The 25017-nt window shown below is 38.0% G+C and overlaps 1 protein-coding gene across 1 annotated transcript in view; it reads left to right on the forward strand.

The window, feature by feature from the left end:
• DNAH11 (dynein axonemal heavy chain 11) overlaps positions 1-25017 on the forward strand; it is a 358159-nt gene that overhangs the window by 151334 nt on the left and 181808 nt on the right. The window contains exons 36-43 of the mRNA XM_055115753.2: positions 2894-3032; positions 7867-7959; positions 9593-9787; positions 10622-10699; positions 12861-12997; positions 15720-15870; positions 16874-17022; positions 22924-23074. Coding sequence (XP_054971728.1) covers positions 2894-3032; positions 7867-7959; positions 9593-9787; positions 10622-10699; positions 12861-12997; positions 15720-15870; positions 16874-17022; positions 22924-23074 — 1093 coding nt within the window. The remainder of the gene's footprint in view (positions 1-2893; positions 3033-7866; positions 7960-9592; positions 9788-10621; positions 10700-12860; positions 12998-15719; positions 15871-16873; positions 17023-22923; positions 23075-25017) is intronic.

The following is a 25017-nucleotide window of genomic DNA, read 5'->3' on the forward strand; positions in this document are numbered from 1 at the left end:
ATTGAAAGATTCAATGCTATTCCCATCAAGCTACCATTGACTTTCTTCACAGAAGTAGAAAAAACTACTTTAAATTTCACATGGACCCAATAAAGAGCCCATATAGCCAAGACAATTCTAAGCAAAAAGAATAAAGCTGGAGGCATCACACTACCTGACTTCAAACTATGCTACAAGGCTGCAGTATCCAAAACAGCATGGTACTGGTACCACAACAGATGTATAGACCAATGGAACAGAACAGAGGCCTCAGAAATAATGCCACACATCTACAACCATCTGATCTTTGGCAAACCTGACAAAAACAAGCAGTGGAGAAAGGATTCCGTATTTAATAAGTGGTGCTGGTAAAACTGGCTAGCCATTTGCAGAAAAAAAACTGGACTCCTTCCTTACACCTTACATAAAAATTAACTCAAGATGGCTTAAAGACTTAAACATAAAACCTAAAACCATAAAAGCCCTGGAAGAAAACCTAGGCAATACCACTCAGGACATAGGCATGGACAAAGACTTCATGACTAAAAGACCAAAGCAATTGCAACAAAAGCCAAAATTGACAAATGGGATGTAATTAAACTAAAATGTGTCTGCACAGCAAAAGAAACTGTCATCAGAGTGAACAGGCAACCTACAGAATGGGAGAAAATTTTTGCAATCTATCCATCTGACAAAGGTCTAATATCCAGAATCTACAAGGAACTTAAATTTAGAAGGAAAAAAAAACCCATCAAAATGTGGGCAAAGGATATGAACAGACACTTCTCAAAAGAAGACATTCATGTGGCCAATATTCCCTTATTATCTGTAGTGATGTCTTGAATTCCATACCTGATACATGGATAACTTGTATCTTCTCTCTCTCCCTATTTCCTCGATGATAAGCTAGAGGATTATCAGTTTTATTTTGGGATTTTATTTAGGGTGCTCAATATGTGTGCTCAATACTATTCAGTATGCTTTTAAAATAATATTCCACTTCACATATAATCTAAGAACGTCTACAGTTTTTAGTGTGATCTCTTTCCGTTCTTTCAAACTTAAAGTTTGCTTGTCCATCCATCTGGATATTTAACCATATTTTGTTTCTATTTTCTTCTAATTTTTATAGTATTACTGTTCTTATTAAATTTAATCTGATGAGAACTTATTTTAGTTGGTAATATGAAATGAGTGTTTAAACAATTATTTTCCCTAATAGTTAATCAATTATGCTAACATCCTGTATTGAATGTTTTTCTTTCCTCATAACAGCTTTCTCTAGCATAATAATTTTATAATGTCTAACTTTCTTGAAAAATTCTGGAGAATAACCATTCTAGAAATCAATGTAATAACTACAGAATAGCTATGTTTGAAAACTGTGTGCATTTCCAGTATCCTATTTGTGACCCAGTTTATCCCATACTTTCTTTCATTTGGGTCTTGAAATTTGAAATTGTCTTGTGAATTTTTTAATAACTTTTGTTTAATGGGTGATGAAAGCATTACTCATGTGTGGAGGCCATATGCTTGTGCCTTTGGAGTATTCTGATTCCACCACTCACCAACCATGAGGCCTACAGCATGTGCTTGAACTTCTGGGAACATCAGTCTGCCTCTCTGTAAAATGAAGATAAGAGGAGTGGGTACCTCATAGTGTTGTGGAGATTAAGTGAGAGAGTGCATAAAAAGATTTTAGCACCCAATATGGTATGAAGTGCTCAGTAAAAATTAGTTGTCTATATTAATGTAGATATAAAATATGTAGATATGCTAGTCTTTGCTCTCTCCATTTACTCTTCATCTTCTGGTGTCATGTGAAGAGTAATAACTGTGTGAAAAAATATGGGGTTAGTTTAAATAGAAGAGATATAGAATAACCTAGATCCAAAGATACTTTAAGGTTAGATGTTTAGGATGAAAATCAGGTATGCATGAAGTAGACTACAATTATATTTACAAACACAGGTAGGTATTATTGGAATGTGTACTTTAAGAAGTCTAAAATAATGAGCTTATTTATTTACTCTTCCTTCTTTGCACTTGACTTCAGTTGAGTGGAATTTTTTCAAACGTTGCTGTGAATAGCAATTGTCTTTGGAGAGGGACTTTTTGGAAGTCACTCTCCAAAAGAAAGGGGATTTGAAGCTATGTTTTTCTAAATGTCCCCTTTAAAAGTCTATCCAAGTTGGTCCTAGGAAGTGGTGTGCTGGCAGTGGCTGGCACAAGCTCTCAGTAGCTGATGGTTAAGTTTTCATGAATGTTCTGAGTTGGTTCTTTAGTTTAATGAAAACTAAATTATATCAACTTTGATTCAATAAGTTGTATTAAAAACAAAGGTGATAAACACCCCAAACTGGTCACTTTATAATTATTTATTTTACTGGTATTTATGCTCTTGAGGTTATTTCTGTCTATTGTGTCTGTATGGTGGTATACTTCTCAGATCCACATTTAGTGATATTGTGTTGGTATCTTGGAATCAGCCATGGTGGAAGGATTTATTCCATGGAAATAAGCAAGTGCTATTTTCTAGACAGCCGGTTGTGAAAACATTAACCAGCACACCATTAACCACAGGTAAAGCCTCGCCCCTTGCTCAAAACATCATTATTCCTCTTTCTGCAGTGACAACTTACACCAGAAGTTTACAGAATGTATTCATGGATTTTCTTTGAACTCCTACACCTGTGCTTCTGCCATTCCAGACTTTCTGTCATTTTTTGTGTCCAGTAATGAGTGGACATTTTTTTAGTTGAAGTGAAGGGTCTTATTAGCTGTGATTGACAGACATAATTATGATCTGCTTAGGAATGGTTAAAATGTCGGTACGAAATAATCACTTGATTTCAGCAATTTGTACTTATCACCTTGTCACATTTTAAAACTAAAATTCTTATTTACTTTTTAGACCCTGTGCCATGGTGGCCCCTGACATTGAGCTAATCTGTGAAATCTTGTTAGTTGCTGAAGGTTTTGTGGATGCGCGTGCATTAGCCCGAAAGTTCATTACGTTGTACACGCTTTGCAAGGAGCTTCTCTCCAAGCAGGTGAGGGATCATTTGTTACGTTTTCTTGTTTTTACATACCATTGAAAAAGCTTTTGAAGTATGGATTTTAGGTAATTTATCATTCAAATTACATTAGACATTAAAATTTTTTTGTACTTAAAAAAAATTCAATAGTTTGGGGGAACAGGTGTTTTTTGGTTACATGGATAAGTTCTTTAGTGGTAATTTTTGAGATTTGGTGCACCTGAGGAGTGTACACTGTACCCAGTGTGTAGTCTTTTATCCCTCACCCACCTCCCACCTTTTCTCCCAAGTCCCTGTAGGCCATTATATCATTCTTATGCCTTTGCATCCTCATGGCTTAGCTCCCACTTATAAGTGAGAACATACGATATTTGGCTTTCCATTCCTGAGTTACTTTACTAGAATAATGGTCTCCACCTCCATCCAGGTTGCTGCAAATGCCATTATTTCATGCCTTTTTATGACTGAGTGATATTCCATGGTGTATATATACCATAGTTTCTTTATCCACTCGTTGGCTGATGGACATTTAGGCTAGTCCATATTTTTGCAACTGCAAATTGTGCTTCTATAAATAGGCATGTTCAAGTGTCTTTTTCATATAATGACTACTTTTCCTCTGGGCAGATACCCAGTAGTGGGATTGCTAGATCAAATGGAGATTCCTTTAAAAACTAAAACTACCATTTCATTTGACGTTAGAAATATTTTTATATTTTCTATAAAATTCGAAAAACTTATAATTTTTATTTTTTCTGAAATTTTGAGATATTTTAGTTCTGATATTTTATTTGTATTAATACTTTTTTAAATCAACGAGCTGTGTGATTTTCTTTGTCAATTTTGTAATCATAAATGGAATTTTATGTTGCCTCCCTTTCTTCGTGAAAATATTATTTTCTAATAAGATAGGGCAGGAGTGTTCATAAGAGTAAGATAAGGCTAATTTTCTGAAGAGCATCTCAAGGAATGTTAAAATTATTCTCATTTATTGGTAATTCTTTATTTAAAGGTAGGGTTGACTGGTTTTTTGTTCTTTTAAATTTGTGCTCTACAATTTCCTTGTCTCTAAAATGGGTCAGATTTACATACTCTCTACTCTCCAATCATAAGCTTCTTGAAGATTTATTGAAGTTGCTGATAAGCCACAGAAATTACATATATATCAGCATCAATATTTTAAAATTCAGCCATATGATCATTTTTGACTTTTGGTCTTTTGATAACATTTCATTAATTACTGGTGACATTATTCTGTAGTCAAAATGAAAGTATCAAAATACCACAGTTGCAACCACACAGTTACCTTACTGCCACGTATTTATTTTAACTTGCTCATTGTTAGGGCAAAATATGGACTATGAGAGTGATTTATGTTGTCCTTTTAGTAACTGTGAATTTACATTGGGTGGGTGGAATCATAATTTTTAACAGTTGTCTCTGGATAGTAAGATGATGGGTATTTTTATTTTTTTCCTTATTCTTAAAATCTTTTTTTTAATGAGCCTATTTTAATTTTATCATGGTAAAAAGTCAGAAGAAAAAATGTAATAGAGCCCAGGGAATGTGGAGTTTCAACTATATCTATTTTGAGTAGTAATATTTAAACATTTAATGAGCATCTAGTATAACTAATAATGTGCTTTTTGCTGACCATGTTGAAAGGGTAAGATTCAAAACAAATGAAACAAACACCCAGATTTCTGATTTTGAAGAATTTAGGTAATTCAGTTTACATGACATAAAAATTGGGAGACAATGGAGAATGAAAAGATTATCAGAGTTTTCAAGGAAGAAAGGAACCAATATTTATTGAATGAGTACTATGTGTTATGTTACAAAACTGTCAAAAGAAGTTTACAAATTTGATTTTATTAGCCCTGTTTTACATATGAGAAAACTGAGCAAAACAACCTGCCCTAAGTCCAAATAGCTAACAAGGGATAAGGGCAAGATTTGACTTCAGTTCTAATTCTGTCTAGGACACACCTGTAGCCAATTACAAGAGGAAAGTGTTGGGAGTACAGGTAGAACAAAGAAGGAAAGAGTTTGCTAACTCAGAAATGTCACAAATGAGCAAAAAGAAATCTGGCCAGGACAGAAGAGCTGGGTTAGGAACACAATTCAAGGATAACTTTCTGTGCTACAGAAATGGGTTTGGGAAAAGAATCAGCAGACATTTTTTTTTTTTTTTTTTTTTTTTTTTTTTTTTTTTGAGACGGAGTCTCGCTCTGTCGCCCAGGCTGGAGTGCAGTGGCGCAATCTCGGCTCACTGCAAGCTCCGCCTCCTGGGTTCACGCCATTCTCCTGCCTCAGCCTCCCGAGTAGCTGGGACTACAGGCGCCCGCTACCACGCCCGGCTAATTTTTTTTGTATTTTTAGTAGAGACGGGGTTTCACCGTGTTAGCCAGGATGGTCTCGATCTCCTGACCTCGTGATCCGCCAGCCTCGGCCTCCCAAAGTGCTGGGATTACAGGCGTGAGCCACCGCGCCCGGCCATCAGCAGACATTTTTGACCAATGGAATGATATAATGAAAATGGTGAAGATACTTTTAGCTATTTGCATTGTTTAAATGTTTAGCAGAGGCACCAAGTCCTCTGAAATCTGTGGTCCAAAATTTCTTCTGCATCCACTCCTTTTATTGTTACTGCAATAACTTAGCCACCTCCCATTGTTGCCCTCAAAGTTCTGATTCTCAGAAACACCATTTGACCCAGCAATCCCCTTTCTAGGTATATACCCAAAGGATTATAAATCATTCTACTATAAAGACACATGCACACATATGTTTACTGCAGCACTATTTACAGTAGCAAAGACTTGGAACCAACCCAAATGCCCATCAATGATAGACTGGATAAAGAAAATATGGTACATATACACCATGGAATACTATGCAGCCATAAAAAAGGATGAGTTCATGTCCTTTGCAGGGACATGGATAAGGATGGAAACCATAATTCTCAGCAAACTAATACAGAAATAGGGAACCAAACACCACATATTCTCACTCATAAGTAGGAGTTGAACAGTGAGAACATATGGGCACAAGGAGGGGAACATCACACACTGGAGCCTGTTGGGGGTGGAGGGCTAGGGGAGGGATAGCATTAGAAGAAATACCTAATGTAGATAACAGGTTGATGGGTACAGCAAACCACCATGGTACGTGTATACCTATGTAACAAATGTGCACATTCTGCACATGTGTCCCGAAACTTAAAAAACAACAACAACAACAACAAAACCTCTGGTTCTTTCCCCTCCCTTTCCTCTTCAAGCCTCAGCCTACTCCATCAGTAGCTTTCAAATGATCTTTTCCATGGCCCACAGTAAAAAATACTTCTTCTATTGTGATTCAGTGCATACACACATGTACAACTGAACCAAAAATTTCACCAAACACTTTTTACTTTTTTTTTTTTTTTTGAGACAGTGCCTCGCTTTGTTACCCAGGCTGGAGTACAGTAATGTGATCATAGCTCACCACAACCTCGACCTTCCTGGCTCAAGCGATCTTTCCATCTCAGCCTCCTAAGTAAATGAGACTCTAGGCGTGCACCATCACGCCCAGCTAATTTTTGTATTTTTTGCAGGGGTGGGGTTTCCCCCTGTTGCCCAGGCTGGTCTGGAACTCCTGGGCTGAAGCAATCTGCCCGCTTCAGCCTTCCAAAGTGCTGAGATGACAGGCATGAGCCACCACACTCAGCCACTTTTTGCTCTTATTTGCATCACACCGCGGTGTTTTTCATTTCGTTCCATTTTATTACAGACAAAAATGATGGTCGAGACCTACTAAATTGATTTTATTATCCACTAATGGAGTAAATGGGATATTTGTAATGTAATATTGTTTTACTGCCCACAAAAAATTTGTACTCATATTAATTCACTTTACTCCTACAACCACTTATAAAGTAGGTGGTTGCTTTTATCTGCCTTTTTATAGATGATGATTCTGAGGCTCTGGAAGGTAAAGTGTCTTTCCCATAGACACAGCTGAGAGACATTTGAGAGATGGGTTGTTACTGTGTGGGTTGTAGCTGGACGGCGAAAGAGAGAGGGCCAGTCCCGTGTAAGCAGTTAGTTCGTTAGGAATACCTTTACTGAGCACCTACCCTGTGCCATGCAATGTGCTAGCCCCAAGAAGACAGTGAATATATGGGAAATAAGTTTATCATGAGAAAAAGCCAGAAGAAAAAATGTAATTGCACCCAGGGAGCATGGAGTTGCAATTGTATCCAATCTCAGAAGTAATATTCTGAGATCCTCTAAGAGCTCAGACCCTGTGGGAGGAGTCTTCATTAGGGATAATGTTGTAGTCTCAAAAAAAGATAATTGAATTTTAATGACATGGTTTTTATTATATTATGTGCTGGCATCTAGGCAGAAGTGTCTGATTAAGAGGTGGAGTAATTGGGGCCATTAGGGATCGAAGTCTGGGGAGAAGTAGAATACCAGGGCCCTTGATGAAACCAGCACAGGTGGAGAAATGTGCTTCTGGTTGGAGGTGAAAACGTGGGATTTGCTGAGCTACTGAGTTAGCAGGTCTATTGAGAGAGTACAGCAAGGGAGGTGGATGGAGCCTTAGGCAAATACTGCAGTTAAGTGCTATGGAAAGAAGAGACTTGCTGACAGAGGCAAAGAAAAAAAAGGTGAAAGAAACAGGACGACACTACAGGGACATGATTTTCACAATTTCAAAGAGCAGAAGAAAATAGTATTTTGAATCATTAAAGTGTGTATTTATCTGAACTCCTTTTTAAAAACTTTCAGCTCTTACCTCTGGAATGAGAATCTTCTTCCCTCATACAATTTTTGAGAAAATAAACCTGTTTTGATTTTAGGATCATTACGATTGGGGACTTCGTGCTATTAAGTCTGTCTTGGTTGTGGCTGGATCTCTGAAACGAGGAGATAAAAATAGACCCGAAGATCAGGTACTGCAATGCTAATATGATTTTGTTGAGTGAGTAGCTGGCCAGCTTCACAGACATGAAAGTATATGCCTGGATGGTGGGGCATGGACAGCACAACTTTTAAAAAGCATAGCATCTGTTGTTAATGCAGGAAATTTGAGGATTGGCGTTCCTTCTAAGAGGTCACAAGTGGTCTTGAGTACAAAGATATGAATCTGGAAAAGAAAATGTGATTTTACAAGTAGTTTTGAAATAGCCACAAAAAGTGTTTTGACAGTCATAATCAAATAATTCAGTAATCACTGTTTGATTTCCTCTGAGGAACATTTAAGAAATCTGATTGAATTGGGATATTAATCCTGGAAAGTCAGTGAAGACATAATGGGAGAAAGAGCATCCATTTCATGGGACGTAAGATGGACATGCAGAATGAAACAGGAAGGGTGGGTGCCTAACACCAATGAAATGCTTGATTGGTTGGTCAGAGCTACTAGAGAAATGTTCTGCTCTCCTTCCTGGGGAGAAACGATAACAACACTTCATGAATTTTTCCCTTAAGTAGCGAGAGCAATGGATATGTGTTATCAGTCCATTTTCACACCGTTACAAAGAACTACCTGAGACTGGAAAATTTATAAAGAGGTTTAACTGACTCACAGTTCTACAGGCTTAACAGGAAGCATGACTGGGAGAACTCAGGAAACTGACAATCATGGAGGAAGGCAAGGGGGAAGCACGGACCTTCTTCACATGGTGGCAGGAGAGAGAGAGAATGAAGGGGAAAGTGCCACACACTTTTAAACCATCGGATCTCGTGAGAACAGCAAGGAGGAAATCCACCCCATTGATGATCCAATCACCTCCCACTAAGCCCTCCTCTAATTTGACATGAGATTTGGGTGGGGACACAAATCCAAACCATATCAATACATATCACCATGTGTATGTGCAATATGACTTGGGAAGTAACAACAACAACAACAACAAAACCCCAAAACTTTACTCTCTGTGATTTTTTAAATTGTGGGATATTTATTACGTATTTTTGTACTTTTCTTTGCCAGTATTTCTCTCTTTTCCTCTTAATTTCCTCGTAATTTAGTACTAGGTCAAGATTTTCTTTCATTTATTTTTTCTCTTGCTTTTTAAAATTTTTGTTGGAATGCTTAACTCCTGCTGTAGAAGTTATCCTGACGTTTGAGTTACTGCTTTTAAAATCTTTAGCTTACAGCCAAGATAGAACAACAACAACAAAACTAAAAATGTTTGAGATTATCATTCTAAGATTCTCAGAGTACTTTGGATAAAATGATCTGATGGGCTTGATTAATTTAAATTCTGGAGTTTGAGGATTCAAGAGAGAAGGCCCTTAGATTGTTTCTGAAGATCAAAACAGATCATTGGCAGGGAAGGAAAAGGCCTCTTTGCTGTTCTTATTCTAAGGATTGTTCATTGTATCAGTTCAGCCTTCTCATGTTCTGATACATCAATTTTAAACATTTAACCTCCCTATTGATAGAGTGCCATCTTAATGGAGAACAGTACCAATATCTCATGCTTCACATATGAGGAGTAAAAATAACAAACATCTTTACTTTTTTAGGAGTTTGTTAGACCTCGTATTGGCTTTTTTATAAAATGGTTTTTTTTCTAGGTACTCATGAGAGCATTAAGGGATTTCAATATGCCTAAAATAGTGACTGACGACATCCCAGTGTTTCTGGGCCTGGTCGGTGACCTGTTTCCAGCCCTGGATGTGCCCCGGAGGAGGAAGCTGCACTTTGAACAGATGGTCAGGCAGTCTACCCTGGAGCTCCGCCTGCAGCCTGAAGAGAGCTTCATCCTCAAAGTAAAAGGAGCATTTGCTTTTCATGGCAGCTGTTGGGATTGTCAGTGGAAATAATTGTGGCTAATTGATACTAAAGCAAGATGTTAACTTGTACCCTAACCTTAATTGGATCTTAATATATGCTCTCAAGCATTTTCATATGGCAGGATTAAGTAAACATAAGTAAATATTTTAGTAGCCCACTCCGTAAGGTGAAAACATAGATATGATTTTCATGGCTTTAAATGTAAGCATACTTTTAATTATGTTACAAAACTTGTGGGTTCTTGGAGACATGCACTAAAAATGTACTTTGTTCTTTCCTCCTTTTTAGAGAACATTGGAAGTAAAATCATTAGTGCATGCTTTTAATGAGGGAAGAATGACAACATGTATGAGAATAACTTAGGTAGATATTATCTGACATATCAAAGCCTCGTGCATATTATTCAATTTGAATTCAGTGAATGCATGGATATTGAACACTATATACATTATCCATTTTAGATATTTTATAGGATATAAATCATTACTCAGTTGTAGATGGTGATTGGCTATGTACAGTGTTTGTTCAAAACTCATGAAGAGTTAATGATTTTTGTAAGTAACCCCTGCCATATACTGAGTACTGCATAAAATCGTGGGTTGGCTTTAGTCTCAGCCCTGTGGTCTACATGGGAGATCCAGGAAAAACTATACTTTTCTCTTATGGTCTATTTTAACTTTCTCTGAACATACTGTTGTCAGTGGGGGCTGGCTTGGGTGTAAGGAAAGAAGAATTGGGCAAAAATGGTAGATTATCTTTTTGTCACCAACTCATTAAAGGAAACCAGCAACCGGCTGTTTGCTCTGCAGGTTGTCCAGCTTGAGGAACTGTTGGCTGTGAGGCACTCGGTCTTTGTAGTTGGAAATGCAGGCACAGGAAAGAGTAAGGTATAGTAAATTGCCTAATAGCTTACAACTATGGAAAGAACATTTGTTGTCATTGTGGTTCGGCCTATTTTCAATGCTACTCAAAAGAATTCCCCTCCATGAAGCCCACCGTAATTTTGGGTCAGAATCTGAGACTGGAATCTTGCTGCTTGATCAATTGACATTCTTTTCCTTTATATTGGGTCAGCGGGGGGAGAACAAGAAACAAATAGAGCATTGCATTCACATAGGAAAAGCAAGCCAACATGAAGACTGAACTTTCCACATGAGATGTTCAGTATCAGATGCAGGCATTTCGATATACACCATCCTACCTTATGCACCTTTCAATACATTTATGCTTGGATTCTTTTATCAAAGATAAACATATTAAGAGACTGTGGAATAAGATATCTGGCTGGAAGATTGGATTGGCTCTAGCCACATTTATCAAACCTATTTTCTTTTCCAAGTCATCCTTGATTCTCCTCCCCATATCATTCAGAAAAACAAACCCAAATATTTTCCTTCAGTACTCCCTCAGAAATATAACCCTCTATATGGCCAAACAAAACCTAAAAATAAAAGGAAGTGGCAAAACCCACATTTTTGATGTACCTATTATGTGCTGTGCTAGGTGCATTATGTATGATTTACTCGGCACAGCAATGATATACTATGGGTATTATTATCCCCATTTTTAGTTCACTGCTTGATTTTGTTTGGTCTTACTGACAGTCCTGGCAACATACTTATTTTCTTGGTTGGCAGACGGTATATGCAGAACTGCATGCATTTTAATTCAGGATGCTTGGGTATAAACATACTTGGTAGCCAACAGCTAAAAATAATCAGATTGAGCATATGAGATTTTAGAGGATGGCAGTATATGGAACTTGCCAGTATTTAGATCAGAACCCAAAGTGGAACAACTGTAAGAAAAAAAATCTCTGTATAGACATTTTCCTAGTGAAAAATATAATAAATGAAATATTAAAGTAGATAACTGATAGACCTGTAATTATTTTGTTAGAGTAAGTTACAGATGTAGGCCACAGTTCAAGGAAGGATAAAGTTAAATTCTATACTTTCCAGTAGATTAATGGTTTCTAAAAATATAAGCTTAATATTCCTTAGGCATTTACTTTCTTCTAGTCTTCACCAGTTCTGTTCTACTCAACAGGTACGTAACCCAAGATACCCGGAACACTGCAGCTCAGGGTGACGTTCTTTAGCATCTTATCATTTCAAAGTGTTTGCCAATTGTTTATCAGTTTTTCACAACCCCTGTGAGTAGGTCAGCATGATAAATATCTAAGACAAAAGCCACCGGTTTTCCAAGGAGCAAAAGGGAGAGTTAGGGCAGATATTTGAGTTAAAGTATTAATTAATTGAATAGACATACACTGAGCACCTGTTCTGTGAGTTCTCATTTTCAAGGCTTTTCCTCAATTATCAGGATCAGGGTTTGTCAACCTCAGCACTGTTGACATTCTGGACTGGATAACTCTGCTGTAGGAGGCTATCCTGTGCATTGAAAGATACTTAGCAACCTCCCTGGTCTCTATCCACTGGATGTCCAGAAGCACCTTCCCCCTTCTTCCCCCAAGTCAAGAGAGTCTTTTCTTGAGAACCGCTGCCCTAAGTCTCTAGGTCTCAAAGCATGGCCAGACCAGCATCATTGGCATCAGCTGGGCCCTTGTTGGAACTGTACATTACTGGCCCCACCTCAGACCTACTGAAATAGAAGCTCTGGGATTGGGCTTAGCAATCTGTATTTTAGTACCCTCCAAACAGTTCTGTTGTAGGCTACATTTTGAGAAAAACCAATCTTGCTGATTCAGGCAGGGTAGATTTTGTAATCAACATAAATGCTTATTTATGTATGGTCCTCCACTTTGTACACGTGATTAAAAATCTCAAGTGAGAAAGTGACTCCCTTTAGTCTAAATGGTTCATAGAGTCAAGTGAACTCATTCTGTCTTGCTGAGTATTTGTAAGATGAAGCTTTTCAAGATGGTAATGGGAATGCACATATGTGCATTTTTCCCCTTCTCGATCTTAGCACACACACAGCATCTAGGAACATATAATGAATAAGGAAAACTCTTCAGAAATCTTTTACATTCCATTTGGCTTATGTTAGTATTAATTTTTTTGGCTCTTTCCTCCTTCCCCTCAGATTTTGAGAGCACTGAACCGAACATATGTTAACATGAAACAGAAGCCGGTTTGGAATGACTTAAACCCTAAAGCTGTGACAACAGATGAACTCTTTGGTTTCATACATCATGCTACCCGAGAATGGAAAGATGGCAAGTAGTATTTCCCCTTTAGAAGTGCTCAATTTTTTTTTTCTATCCAGAAAGCCGTTTTTCAGTACAAGCCAATTTTAGTCATAGTCACAGACTTACTGTTTATGTGTTGGCATTATTGGAAATACAGCAGATCACAACAGCATTTATAATGTATAAATTAAAACTAGATTTGAATAAGTACTTGATTGGCATTCAGCAGATTTGTACTCAGAGCTGTTGTATTTTATCCCACGTCAATTATGTCAGGGCTCCCTGTAAATCAGGAGTGAAGTCAACATGAATGCCTCAGGAAACATCTATAAAGTACCTGATATGAGGCACTGAAGTTCAGGCAGACATTATTCCAGGTGCCAGGGACAAAAGTCAATAGGGCATGTTGCCTGCCCTGAGAGTATTTGTAAGCAAGCAGATCCCTTTGTGACAATCTGTTAAGATTTCCTGTTACAGTAAATGCGCTAACCTTGGCATCATCCTTGAGGCCTCTCTCCCTCTCACACCCTACATCCAACCTCACAGCAAATCCTATAGGCTTTGCCTTTAAAATGTATGTGAATTCCAGTTCTTCTCGCCTTCTCCATAGATGCCACGTTAGTCGAAGCTGCCATCATGTCTGGCCTGTACTACAGCAGCGGGTAATCTCCTCCTGCTGGTTTCCCTGCAGTTCATTTGACCTAAAGCAGACAGAGGGGCTTCAAATGTTACTTCTTTGCTTTTGATTTCTAGTGGGTTCCAATCACCTTTATAATCCAACCTTTTCCGTGGCTTATAATGCTCTATGGGATTGGATCCCTGCCCCCATCCCCAAATCCCACCATCCCTGACTTCATTTCCCACCACTTACTATACGCCATTCATTCTGGCCTCTTTGCTATTCCTTGAACTTGCTCCCATCACGGGGCCTCAGCACCTCATGTTCCTGCCATCGGCAACACTCTTCTGGATGCCCGCATGACTTGCTCCCTTATCTTATTTCAGCATCTGGTCAAACGTCATATCAGAGAAGACTTCCCTGATGGCAGATCTAAAGTAGAAATACAAATCAAAATCACAATGAGATAGAATCTCATACCAGTCAGAAAGACTATTATGAAAAAGTCAAATGATGATGGTGAGGCTGTGGAGAAAAGGGACCGCTTATAGACTTGGTGGGAATGTTAATAAGTTTAGTCACTATGGAAATTAGTTTGGAGATTTCTCAAAAAATTTAAAACGGAACTACCATTTGACCCAGCAATCCCATTACTGGGTATATACCTAAAGGAAAACAAATTGTTCTACCAAAAAGACACATTCACTCATATGTTCACTGCAGCACTATTCACAATAGCAAAGACATGGAATCAACCTAAGTGCCCATTAATGGTGGATTAAAGAAAACATGGTACATATACACCGTGGAATACTATGTAGCCATAAAAAAGAACAACATCATGTTTTTTTCAGCAACATGGATGTAGCTGGAGACCATTATCCTTAGTGAATTAATGCTGAAACAGAAAACCGAATACTGCATGTTCTTATTCACAAGTGGGAGCTAAACATTGGGTACATGTGGACATAAAGATGGGAACCATTGACACTGAGGCCTATTAGAGGTGGGAGGGAAGGAGAGGAGCAGGGGATGAAAAACTACCTGTTGGTTACTATGCTTACTACCTGGACGATGGCGCCATTTGTATCCCAAACCTCAATGTCACACAGTATACCCATGCAACAAACCTGCATGTGTATCATCTGAACCTAAAATAAAAGTTGAAATTTAAAAAATAGTAATAATAAAGCAGGACACCCTTCATCATTCTCTATCCTCTCGTCTAGTGTACACTCCTTTTTCTGTGGGGCAGTTTTTACTGTCTCAGCCTAGCTTCTGTCTTTTTGTAAAGAACTATGGCAGGGAGAGAATCGTATCCGTTTAGGCTGAAAAACTGTGGAAACTGTTCAAATCAGTGACTATTAGAAAAGTTTGCTGGCTGCTATATGAATTGTGGTGGCAAGTTCCATTAGATACTGTCACTTTTGGCACAAAATACTTCACAGAAGAAACATTCTAGATACATGCATCAAAACAGTTTTGCTCACAATGCTGTTAGATTTACCAGAGCTTGAAAAATTTGCAACCGTTAAATATGTCACATCAAATACACAATGCTTAGATATGTAGTAATGGCAAAAGGGACTGTAGATTTAAAATGTTTTTGCCTATACATCTTGTTAAGGAATGATGAGTTAGTATCCCAATGAACACATTTCTGTAAGAGATGTATGGTGCTTCTGAATGCTTTAGCTTCAGAATTATGCCCTTGAAAATTGTTATAGAAAAATGGAGACAGGTGAAATAAACAAATATTTGATCTAAAATGGATACTGAACATATGTGTATGAAGAAGGATCATGTCTTCAGTTGGTGTAAGTTTTGAGTTTTAGGTACGTTACCTTCTATAAATCCCCACAACTGTTCATGAAGGAAGGTTTTTGTTATCTCTGTTTGGCATATGGGAAGCTCAGTCGTGGAAGTTAAGGGTCCTTCTCAGTGAGGTGAAACTTACACATTGGTAAATAATAGAGCTGAATCTGGAACCCATGTGTGGCTCAAAAGGTGTTACACACTGCCCGCAAGAAAGAGGTAGCAAAATCGTTTTTATTTAGTTAATAAAAGACCTTCCAAGATGAATAATACCAATCTATCGTAGAAATAAACAGCACTCAACTACATTATATATTAGGATTGTTTACTCTTATTTTATAGGTCTCTTCTCATCCATTCTACGAGAACAAGCAAATCTTAAGCATGATGGACCAAAATGGATAGTCCTGGATGGAGATATTGACCCCATGTGGATTGAATCACTCAATACTGTAATGGATGATAACAAGGTGAATAAAACCTCAGTTCTAAACCTTAAATATAACATCCTGAGTGTATTAAGAGTTGGATTCACTTGTCGATGTTAATACTAGTTTTTGCTCATTAACCGGGGATTCTTTACGTAATTATTATTTTGATAAGTGTTGCTTTCCTGATAATTTTCTTAATTTCACCATTAAAGAATTTCAAGGAATATGTTCTCTTTCTTTGAATTCAGCCACCTTTACTGAGAGTTAGATACAGATCTAAGAATTTAGTTTACAGATCTTACCACTTTCTAAGAGGTAGCCGTAAATTATTATATCTTGTCATCTTTGATTAAGTATAAATACTTAGACAATGAAAGAACGGGTTTGTGCCATATGATGATTGAAATTAACTAGTTCCTATGGCTATGGATTGAGTTAAAATGTTTTCCCAAGCTTTTTTGCCACAGTTAATTCAGCATTCCCAGCAAAAACAAAAGGTGACGGTACAGGTCTGTGAGATATCAGTCAAGCAACACAGGGCCTGTTGTTGGGGTCAGCAGAGAGAAATCAGTAATCATCATTACTCCAGAGTAGATTTAGTAACCACCTTAAATTAACAGTAATTACTGCTTACTCAACTGAGACACTGTTCATCATAAAATACAGGTTTGGGATCTTTATATTTGTATAAGTTTCTTTGGACAATTGGTAATTGTGGTATTTCAGATTCTAAAGAAAAGTTTATGGTATTCAGATCTTTTCATGTGATTAATTTTTACAATACATGTCTTATATTTGGTTTAGCAATAAAATTACTACAATTATGTAAAGGTCGACATTCACAAGTCCATTTAGGTGAGTTTGTTCAAGGGTCAGTCAGGTCATCTCGGGGGTGAGCTTAGATCTTTATTCAGACTGCACTTCTGATTCAGGACAATGAGCACACAGCCTGTGATACTTCTGGTAGGGGAAAGTACTTGTTGCTTCTGGATGTTTGCGGCATTGCTTTTGCCCATGGGTGACAGTGTGCTGCTCACTCCAGGTGCTGACCCTCGCCAGCAATGAGCGCATTGCCCTCACTCCCTTCATGAGGCTTCTGTTTGAGATACATCACTTAAGGAGCGCAACCCCGGCCACTGTTTCCAGGGCTGGTATTCTGTATGTGAACCCACAAGATCTGGGCTGGAATCCGTGAGTGTTTCTTTTTGTTTTATTGTAGTAAATTGTATGTAACATAACATTTACCATTTTTATAATTTTTGCGTAAGCACATTCATGTTGTTGCACAGCTATCACCACCATCCATCTCTGGAAGGTTTTTATCTTCCCAAAGTGACGCTCTTTATCCATTAAACAATAACACCTCATTCTCCCCTCCTCCCAGCTCTTGGCAACCTTCATTCTACTTTCTATCTCTATGAAGTAGACTACTCTAGGTACCGCATATAAATGGAATCATACAGTGTTTGTCTTTCGGTGACAGGTTTATTTCACTTAGCATAATGTCTTCAGAGTTTATCCACGTAGCAGCGTATTGTAGTATTTCCTTTTTTAAGGCTGAATAATACTCCATTCTGTGTACATACCACATTTTGTTTACCCATTCATCTATAAATGAACACTTGGGTTTCTTCTACCTTTTGGCTATTGTGAATAATGCTGCTGTAAACATGGGTATACAAATATCTCTTCAAGACCGTGCTTTCCATTCTTTCAGGTAGAACTCAGAAGAATTTCCAGATCATATGTGAATTCTAATTTTAATTTTTTGAGAAACTGACACATTGTTTTCCACAGCTGCTACCCATTTATATTCCCACCAACAGTGTACGAGGCTTCTAATCTCTCTACACCTGTGTCAGCACTTGTTATTTTCCCTTTTTCTAACAGTAGCCATGCTAATGGGCATGAGGTGATACCTCATTTTAATTTGCATTTCCCTGATGATTAGTGATGTTGAACATCTTTTCATGTGCTTATTGGCAGTTTGTATGTCTTCTTTGGAAAAATGTTCATGTAAGTTCTTTGCCCAGTTTTTAATCCGTGCTTTTTAAAATTGTGCCTGGATCTTGTTAAAATGTTGGTATAAAATTCTAAATATCTATTTGCTCACTTGAAGGTATTAGCAGTTACATTTAAGGCTAATTAATTAGGCTAATTAAAAGTTAATTAACTTAACTTTGTCATTTTTACTTGGACATTACCTGGTTCACATACCTTGAAGATGTTAAGAACTCAGTAAATATTTGTTGAGTAAATGAATAAACAATGAAAGCTTATATGGAATACTTACATAAAAAGAAATCACTTAGGTTATGTATGTTTGCATGTATATATACTATGCATACATGAACAGTTGTAATGCTTTGATTTAGAGCAACTTTATGGTGCCCAGTTGCTTACTCCTCAAATGCTTACATTTTCTACAGTTCATCCTGGTTGTAACTTGTCACCTCCAGCGTTTGCACTTTGAACTGTAGGAGTCACTGAGCGCTGCCAGTGAACCCATGCTTGTGCCTGGCATGCTTCTTACGTCAGAAATCTTCTGTTTACCTCTCTGGACACACTCTCCATCCTTCTCACCCTCTTCTGTGGTCTGTATGGACCACATTAGTGGGCTCCTTGCCTTCTGGCTTCTGGTTGGTTTGGCCAATGAAGAATCCTGGCAGGAAGTGAGAGGGAGAGAGGACAGTGAGGTCAGGCTGTTTATTCTCCTTCCCAACAGGGTCATGTCAGTATGGTTCTGTCCCTCTGTGACTGCAGGTCACAGCTCTTCTTATATCTCTCCATTAAGGTTCTTTCCTTCCAGGTTCTGGCAGTCCTTCGTTCTCTTGTCCCTCCAGGCATAGGTACAATACCCATTCCTTGTGATTACCCTTTTGGCATGGTACTGTCCCTTCCATTTCCTCTACTTCTTGCCCACACTTCTGTGACTAGTCCTTTTATTGATCCTTCCCTTGTTATCCTGATTTAGGGATGACATTGGTTTCCTGCCAGATGTCTAACTGATGTACTTCTCCAGGCTGCCTTTCCTGTGTGTACTGACATGCTCGCTAAAAGTCTCATTCCTTACCTCTACAGTGTAGTAGAGCCATGCACAGGCTTTTGTGTTTGACAAAGCCTTTATTGGATATGTTTTGGGGAAGGAGTGATTTTCAAAAGTCTTAAATGGAGTGTTTTTCTTGGGATAATAACTCCTTTCCACACCTAGGATTCTGTCTCCTGGGTTGCTTCTGTTGGTTGGGAGCTACATGAGGGAGTCTCTCCAGCAGCCCTGACTCCCTCTGTACAGAGAACCCAGGCACCACAGTGCGTGGTGGCATTCATTTCCTTCATGAGACCTCTTACCCCTCCTGGGTGTGCTCTGATTTCAGCAGTGAATCTCACAGCTCCCAAGGCATATGTAATTCAATCTCAGTCCTATCCTGTGGAGATTTGTGCTAACAAAAGCTTGGTCCAAATCCCTAAAGAAGGACTTCTATGCAATACATCAAAGGTCACGGGTTGGCTAAAGAGACACCCAATTTATATTCCTAAGAGAGTTAAACAACTCTGTCTTCACCATTAGATTTTACTTTTGGGTTTTTTGTTTGTTTGTTTTATCCAGAATTAATGGGTAGATGTTAATTTTCATATGTGTGACCAAATAATTCATCCAGGGCATTTTCCAAAATAATGGAAATCTTCTCTAGAAGGCATTTTTGTATTTTCACCTCCCATTGCAATAAACTTTCAATAAGTCACGAAATGGCTATTTTAGAATAAAGGGTATTTTTTCCTCTCCATAGTTATTGGAGACTTTAACATCTTACTTTAATGTCATTATATTAACAAAATGATAGCTTTATACATATTAATTCATTTAATACTCAGTTACCTTCTGAGATAGACATAATTATTAACCCAATTTTCCAAGCGAATCTCTTAAGTCTCAGTTTTCACCAGTGTTTTCTTCAGAGTCAAAACTTTGAAATAAAGTTCAAAACTATAGAAAAGTTGGAAAGGTAGTACAATGCGCAGCCAGAGACGCTTTTCCTGCAATCGCTAACCATTTTACCGCATTTACTTTCTCTCTCTCTCTTTCTCTGGCATAGAGGCACATTTTCTACTTTCATTAATTTTTGCTGAAATATATGAAAGTAAGTTGGAGACATTAAGACACGTCATCCCTAAGTCTGATTACAAAAGACTAGATACTTCTAGATGACTCTTGGAAGCCACAACTTTAGATCATACTCTTTCTTCTATTACTTGAGCTTAAAATATTCTTCTGGCTTTGTGTCACTAATACTTTCACCTGTATCAAATGACCTTATTGTCTTCTGTCCCTGCAATCCCACTGTCTCATCTTTGGATACTGTATATGCTTACAAACATGCAACTTCAGAAATAATTGGTATACACTGCTAGTCAGCATGTACTGCTAATGTCTGCCATTTTTCCAGGCCATGGTGAATGACAGAGAACTTGAAGCTTGCTCTAAGGGTAGACTTAGAGTCTGTTTAATTCCTTCTCTCCTATACAACAGGATCCAACCCCAGAGGCCTGAGTAATAAATAAAAAGTTTTCAGAGGTCTGAGAACTTTGGCTACTCTAGAAAGTTTAGAAACCACGCGGTTATAGACTTCACTTGGTAAACCTGGAACAGTTCTGCAGGAAGGAGAAACAACTGAGCTGCTGATAGGAGGACTCATTTGCAAATTCTGGAAAGCCACAGTTGTCTGTTAATGACCTGCATATTGCCATTAAGATGATGCATTGGGGCATTACAATGTAGCCATTTCCTGAGGTGGGGCACCAATGTGGGTGGTCTTTTCTGTGGGCAAGGAAAGAATATGCCATTTTAGTATGCCATTTTCAATTGTGTGTAATATAATAGTAGTCATGTTCCACATCTATCACATCTTTTAAAAATCATAAGGAACTTTTTATATGAAGCAGTGTTGCAAGAATTGCACACAAATGCAGCTCTGTAGCTTCAGTGTTTGCTGAAGGTAACAGTTTCTCCTTCTAAATTTACTGTCTTTTAATGTCTATTTTATTCCTAAGCTATGTAAGTTTAGCAATAATTTCTACATAAATTTTTAAACTCTCCAGCAACATAGCCATTTTTACTCTCTATCCTATGCTGTGTGGTGTGATTGATCCCTAGTAGAGGTAATTTATCTGATTCCCCCCCACCCCCACTTTTTTTCTCTCAAGCAGAATCAGCTCTTACCACATCTCCTGGTTTGGTTGGACTGACTTTTTTCTGGAGCACCTCTCACTTGTGGAAGTAATTTGTGCAAAAGCATCATTTGCTAGTGGGATCGGTAGATTTTCTCTGAGACTTTAGTTGCTGCTGATGTGACTCCATGAAACCGCTATTTCCTGCACCCTAAGTGCAAAGCCCACTTCTTCCTTCTGGGCTGTTTTTTTGAAGTTACTGCTCCTAGTAATCCTTGCAATGGCTTTCTGCTCCCACAGAAACCTGAAAGAAACTTTGTTGGAAAGTGGGGTGTGGGTTTTGTTATATCCACCAGAATCCAGGATGCCAACTCTTGTGGCCAATAGGACGCTACTGCCTTTAGGAGAAACAGAGGGAGACGGAGCCGCGATCTAAACCTGAGTTTCCGAATGCCACCAACTCTGTACTAATGAGTAACGTTTATTGAGAATTTATTTGTCAGATGCTAATGTAAGCACTTTGTACATGCAAACTTACATAATCCTCACAACCACCCCAGGAGGTTCATATTATTACCATCTCCATTTACAGAGGAGAAAATTGAGGCACAGAGAGGTTAAGTAACTTGCCCAAGGTAACACATTTAAAAAATGGTGGAACCAAGTAGCATATCCAGGCAGTTTCACTTTAGACTTTCCTTTCCCTGAGCAATCCTCTTTCACCTCTTCTTGATAAGCTCTAGATACAAAGATTCCACTTTTCACTCTGGCAGCTGATATGGGGTAAAATCAGTAGTTGAGAGGGTGGCCTTCATTCCTTTGTCCCCAGGCACTGACACCTGCTTTCCATTGTTCCGCGGTTCCCACTGTCACTACCACACAGAGACATTCTATCAGGTTCCCCTTATGCAATTGGACTTCTGCTGAAAACCGTTTCTCTTGGACCTGAAAAAGTTTTGACAGTTGACATTTTATAAATTTCATCAGAGTGTAACATAACTGGCTATTTAAAAAACTCTATTGTGAAGCCTTGAGAAAAGTGAAAGGAGCCGTTTGTCAGATAATCATCTTGCCTTAATGTCTCCTGATGCTCAAAATGCAAGGTGTAGCTGAAATTGACCTGTGGTCATACTGCTTCTCTGCTGGCTGCTAAATGTATTTATTCCCCATGCTTCATCCTTAGTGAGAACTTTCTGAGGGATTATTTTTAGTTTAACATGATACATTTTTGCTCTGTAGACTACTATAGATGCTACTAAGTCATGCTTTGTTTTACTGATAAGTATTATTTTACTAATACATTAAGGATATTTAATGTATCAAATTGATAACATTTTATGTTTCAGATTACACACACACACACACACACACACCCCAGCACCCAAGCATGAAACGCCATATCAGAGCCACCTATTGGAAACTCGTTAGCAGCTATCAGATTGGAGTTACATTCAGTCCATTGAAAAAGGAGACACTTTGAAATAGCCCCTACGGAATTTTCATCTTTTTATTCGTAACTGATTTCTCATTACTAAATAATTGATGCCAAGATTAATCAAGAAAAATCACAAGCTGTTTTCATAAATAAGGCCTACACTATGGGAATAGTTTCAGCCCTTCAGGAAATGACATAGTGCACTTCCTCATAAATGCTCGCTAATGGTCTACTTATATTCCATTATGTTTGGCTTCTGAGTGCTATTAGGAGTTTCTTTTACAGTCTTTTCATTAAGGTAAAATGGCCATTAAAACAAGTTTTTAAAGGGCCATTTAAAAATATTTGCAGTTTGAAAAATAGAACGAACTCACTAAACGTGTCCCTGAAGTGTTGCACCAAGCTGTGTCAAAGGAGGAAGCTTTTGACTTGGTGAAATTCTGCTTTTCAAGCCTAGTGTTCAATAAAAGCTTTTCTGTGTTCCTTTTCAGGTATGTGGCCAGTTGGATAGACAGAAGGCGGCATCAATCAGAAAAGGCCAATTTGACTATTCTTTTTGATAAATATGTCCCTGCATGCTTGGATAAACTGAGAACAAGCTTTAAAACCGTCACTTCAATTCCTGAGAGTAGCCTGGTGCAGGTTTGTCTTCGGTTACGCCATTTAACGTTCTAGTCCTGATGCTGTAGTGTTTGCTGATCAAGACAACAGAAGTTCTTGCCTTGCCCAAGAAAATGAGAAGATTTCTGGAACTGTTAGATTGCTCCAACCCTCTTGCCCCCGCCCCCGTCCCCCATGTTCCCTGGATCTTTTTGCAAACCTCTATCACGTTCTGTTAGTGTTTAAGTTTGTGCTCTCCTTCTTTTCACAATCTTGTGAAAGAAGGTTAGAACCATGTTTTACTGATTTTTTTTTAATATCCCCAGATAGCTCTTAGCACATAGTAGGTGCCAGATATGTGTTTGTTGAATCACTGTGTTCCTTTCCAGTGTCTTTGCACAGAATTAGAAGAACAAAGTTGCAATAGCTTTATTTATTTTTCTGGTTCCTAAGTAACTTGCCCAGAGAAGGTGCTCAGTATGTTTTCTAATAAAACAAATTTGTGCAATTAAAGATGCCAGCCAGTGAGTAAGAGAAAGCCTCGGAATTCTACCACCTAGGTGCCACCACTCACAGGCCTCCCCCTCCCAAAAATACTCATGGAGGAGTGTCAGTCTGGATGAAGAGTTCATAATATCCCAGGGATATATTTTTTCTCATCTTCATCTTGAGACAGCTGGTAAGAGTGAAGGGTACACATAATATGTTGTCATGGAAGCCAATGAAAATAATTCACAGCACACAGAAATGAAGGCTGTGATCTTCATCTCAGCATGAAGAAAAGCTATCCCCAGCCCTTACAAGTAGAAAACTTCATGAAAAGGTTTACAATTAGAAACCCCCACACCCTTTTTTTGCTATAAGAGCAAAATTGCTTTCTAAGTCCTTTGTTACCATTAAGTGAGCGTGTTACCAAATTTGTTTGACGCAAAATTAGAAATAGTCACAAGCATAATAAGAAGAGAAAGTTCAGGTTTTTGGATAATTCGCACACCAATTAAATAAACGATAGTCTTCAACAGTAATTATCTGAGGTATAATTTATTTCCGAAAGCAGGTCTGAATTTATTCATTATGAATTAATTATGTAGTTAGCCTAATTAGACTCCCTCTGGTGTAATACTTGCAAAAAAGCATTATCGTGTTCTTTCTCAAGTTGACTTGTGTATTTGTGTGATTCTCTGTGGTGTGAACTTTTCCATTCAAGAGTAGTGTGAAAATAGGTCAGTAGGAATTAATATGATTTCTGCTCTACTTCTTTCTTTTGTTGTATTCAGAAAGGGCATTTAATTTTTAGCTCCTTTTAAGCTGCTGTTGTATAGAGTAATTTCTCTTCTGTGGTTACTAATAAGTATGGAAATTTGAGACAAAAATGGGTATAAGAAGATAGTGACCTGAAATGGCTATCTTGAGAAATTAATGCACTCTGTTTTCCGATATATGACGCCTCTTTAAGTTTGGTAAGGTTTATTAACTCTTTCAGATTACTCATTAAAGTATGTTAAATGCTGACACAGAACTCAAAATATATTTCAAGTACTGTGGGAGAAAATAGAAGAAACATATGGCCGTATTCGTGTGTTCATCTCAGCAGATAGCGTCACGTTGAGACCCTTCAGTCTTTTTTGTTTTGATTTCAACAGTGCCTTAGAACAACATGGCTTCTACTAAAAAATAACAAAGCCTCAGAGTTTTACACTGTTTTTCTTAATAGCAAATTGGTGAGTTTTATTTTATTAAAAGATTATTTCAAATCGGCAAATGTGGCACAACATCAAATAATAGAAGTCAAGAAAGAAGATTAAAGAATATAATAGGTGCTCAACAATTTAAATGAAAAGTATTTCCCCATCTTCTGTGGCAAGGAAGGAAAGGCACACACACAGTGCTGACCTGATCTGTGATCGCTTGCGTTGCTGAGATGAAAATCTATCGTTGCCTGCAAAAACTGGGGGAAGAGTCTCTTGAGTTTTTAGGATCTGTAA

Source organism: Pan paniscus, chromosome 6 (assembly GCF_029289425.2).
Source record: "Pan paniscus chromosome 6, NHGRI_mPanPan1-v2.0_pri, whole genome shotgun sequence".
Taxonomy (NCBI): domain Eukaryota; kingdom Metazoa; phylum Chordata; class Mammalia; order Primates; family Hominidae; genus Pan; species Pan paniscus.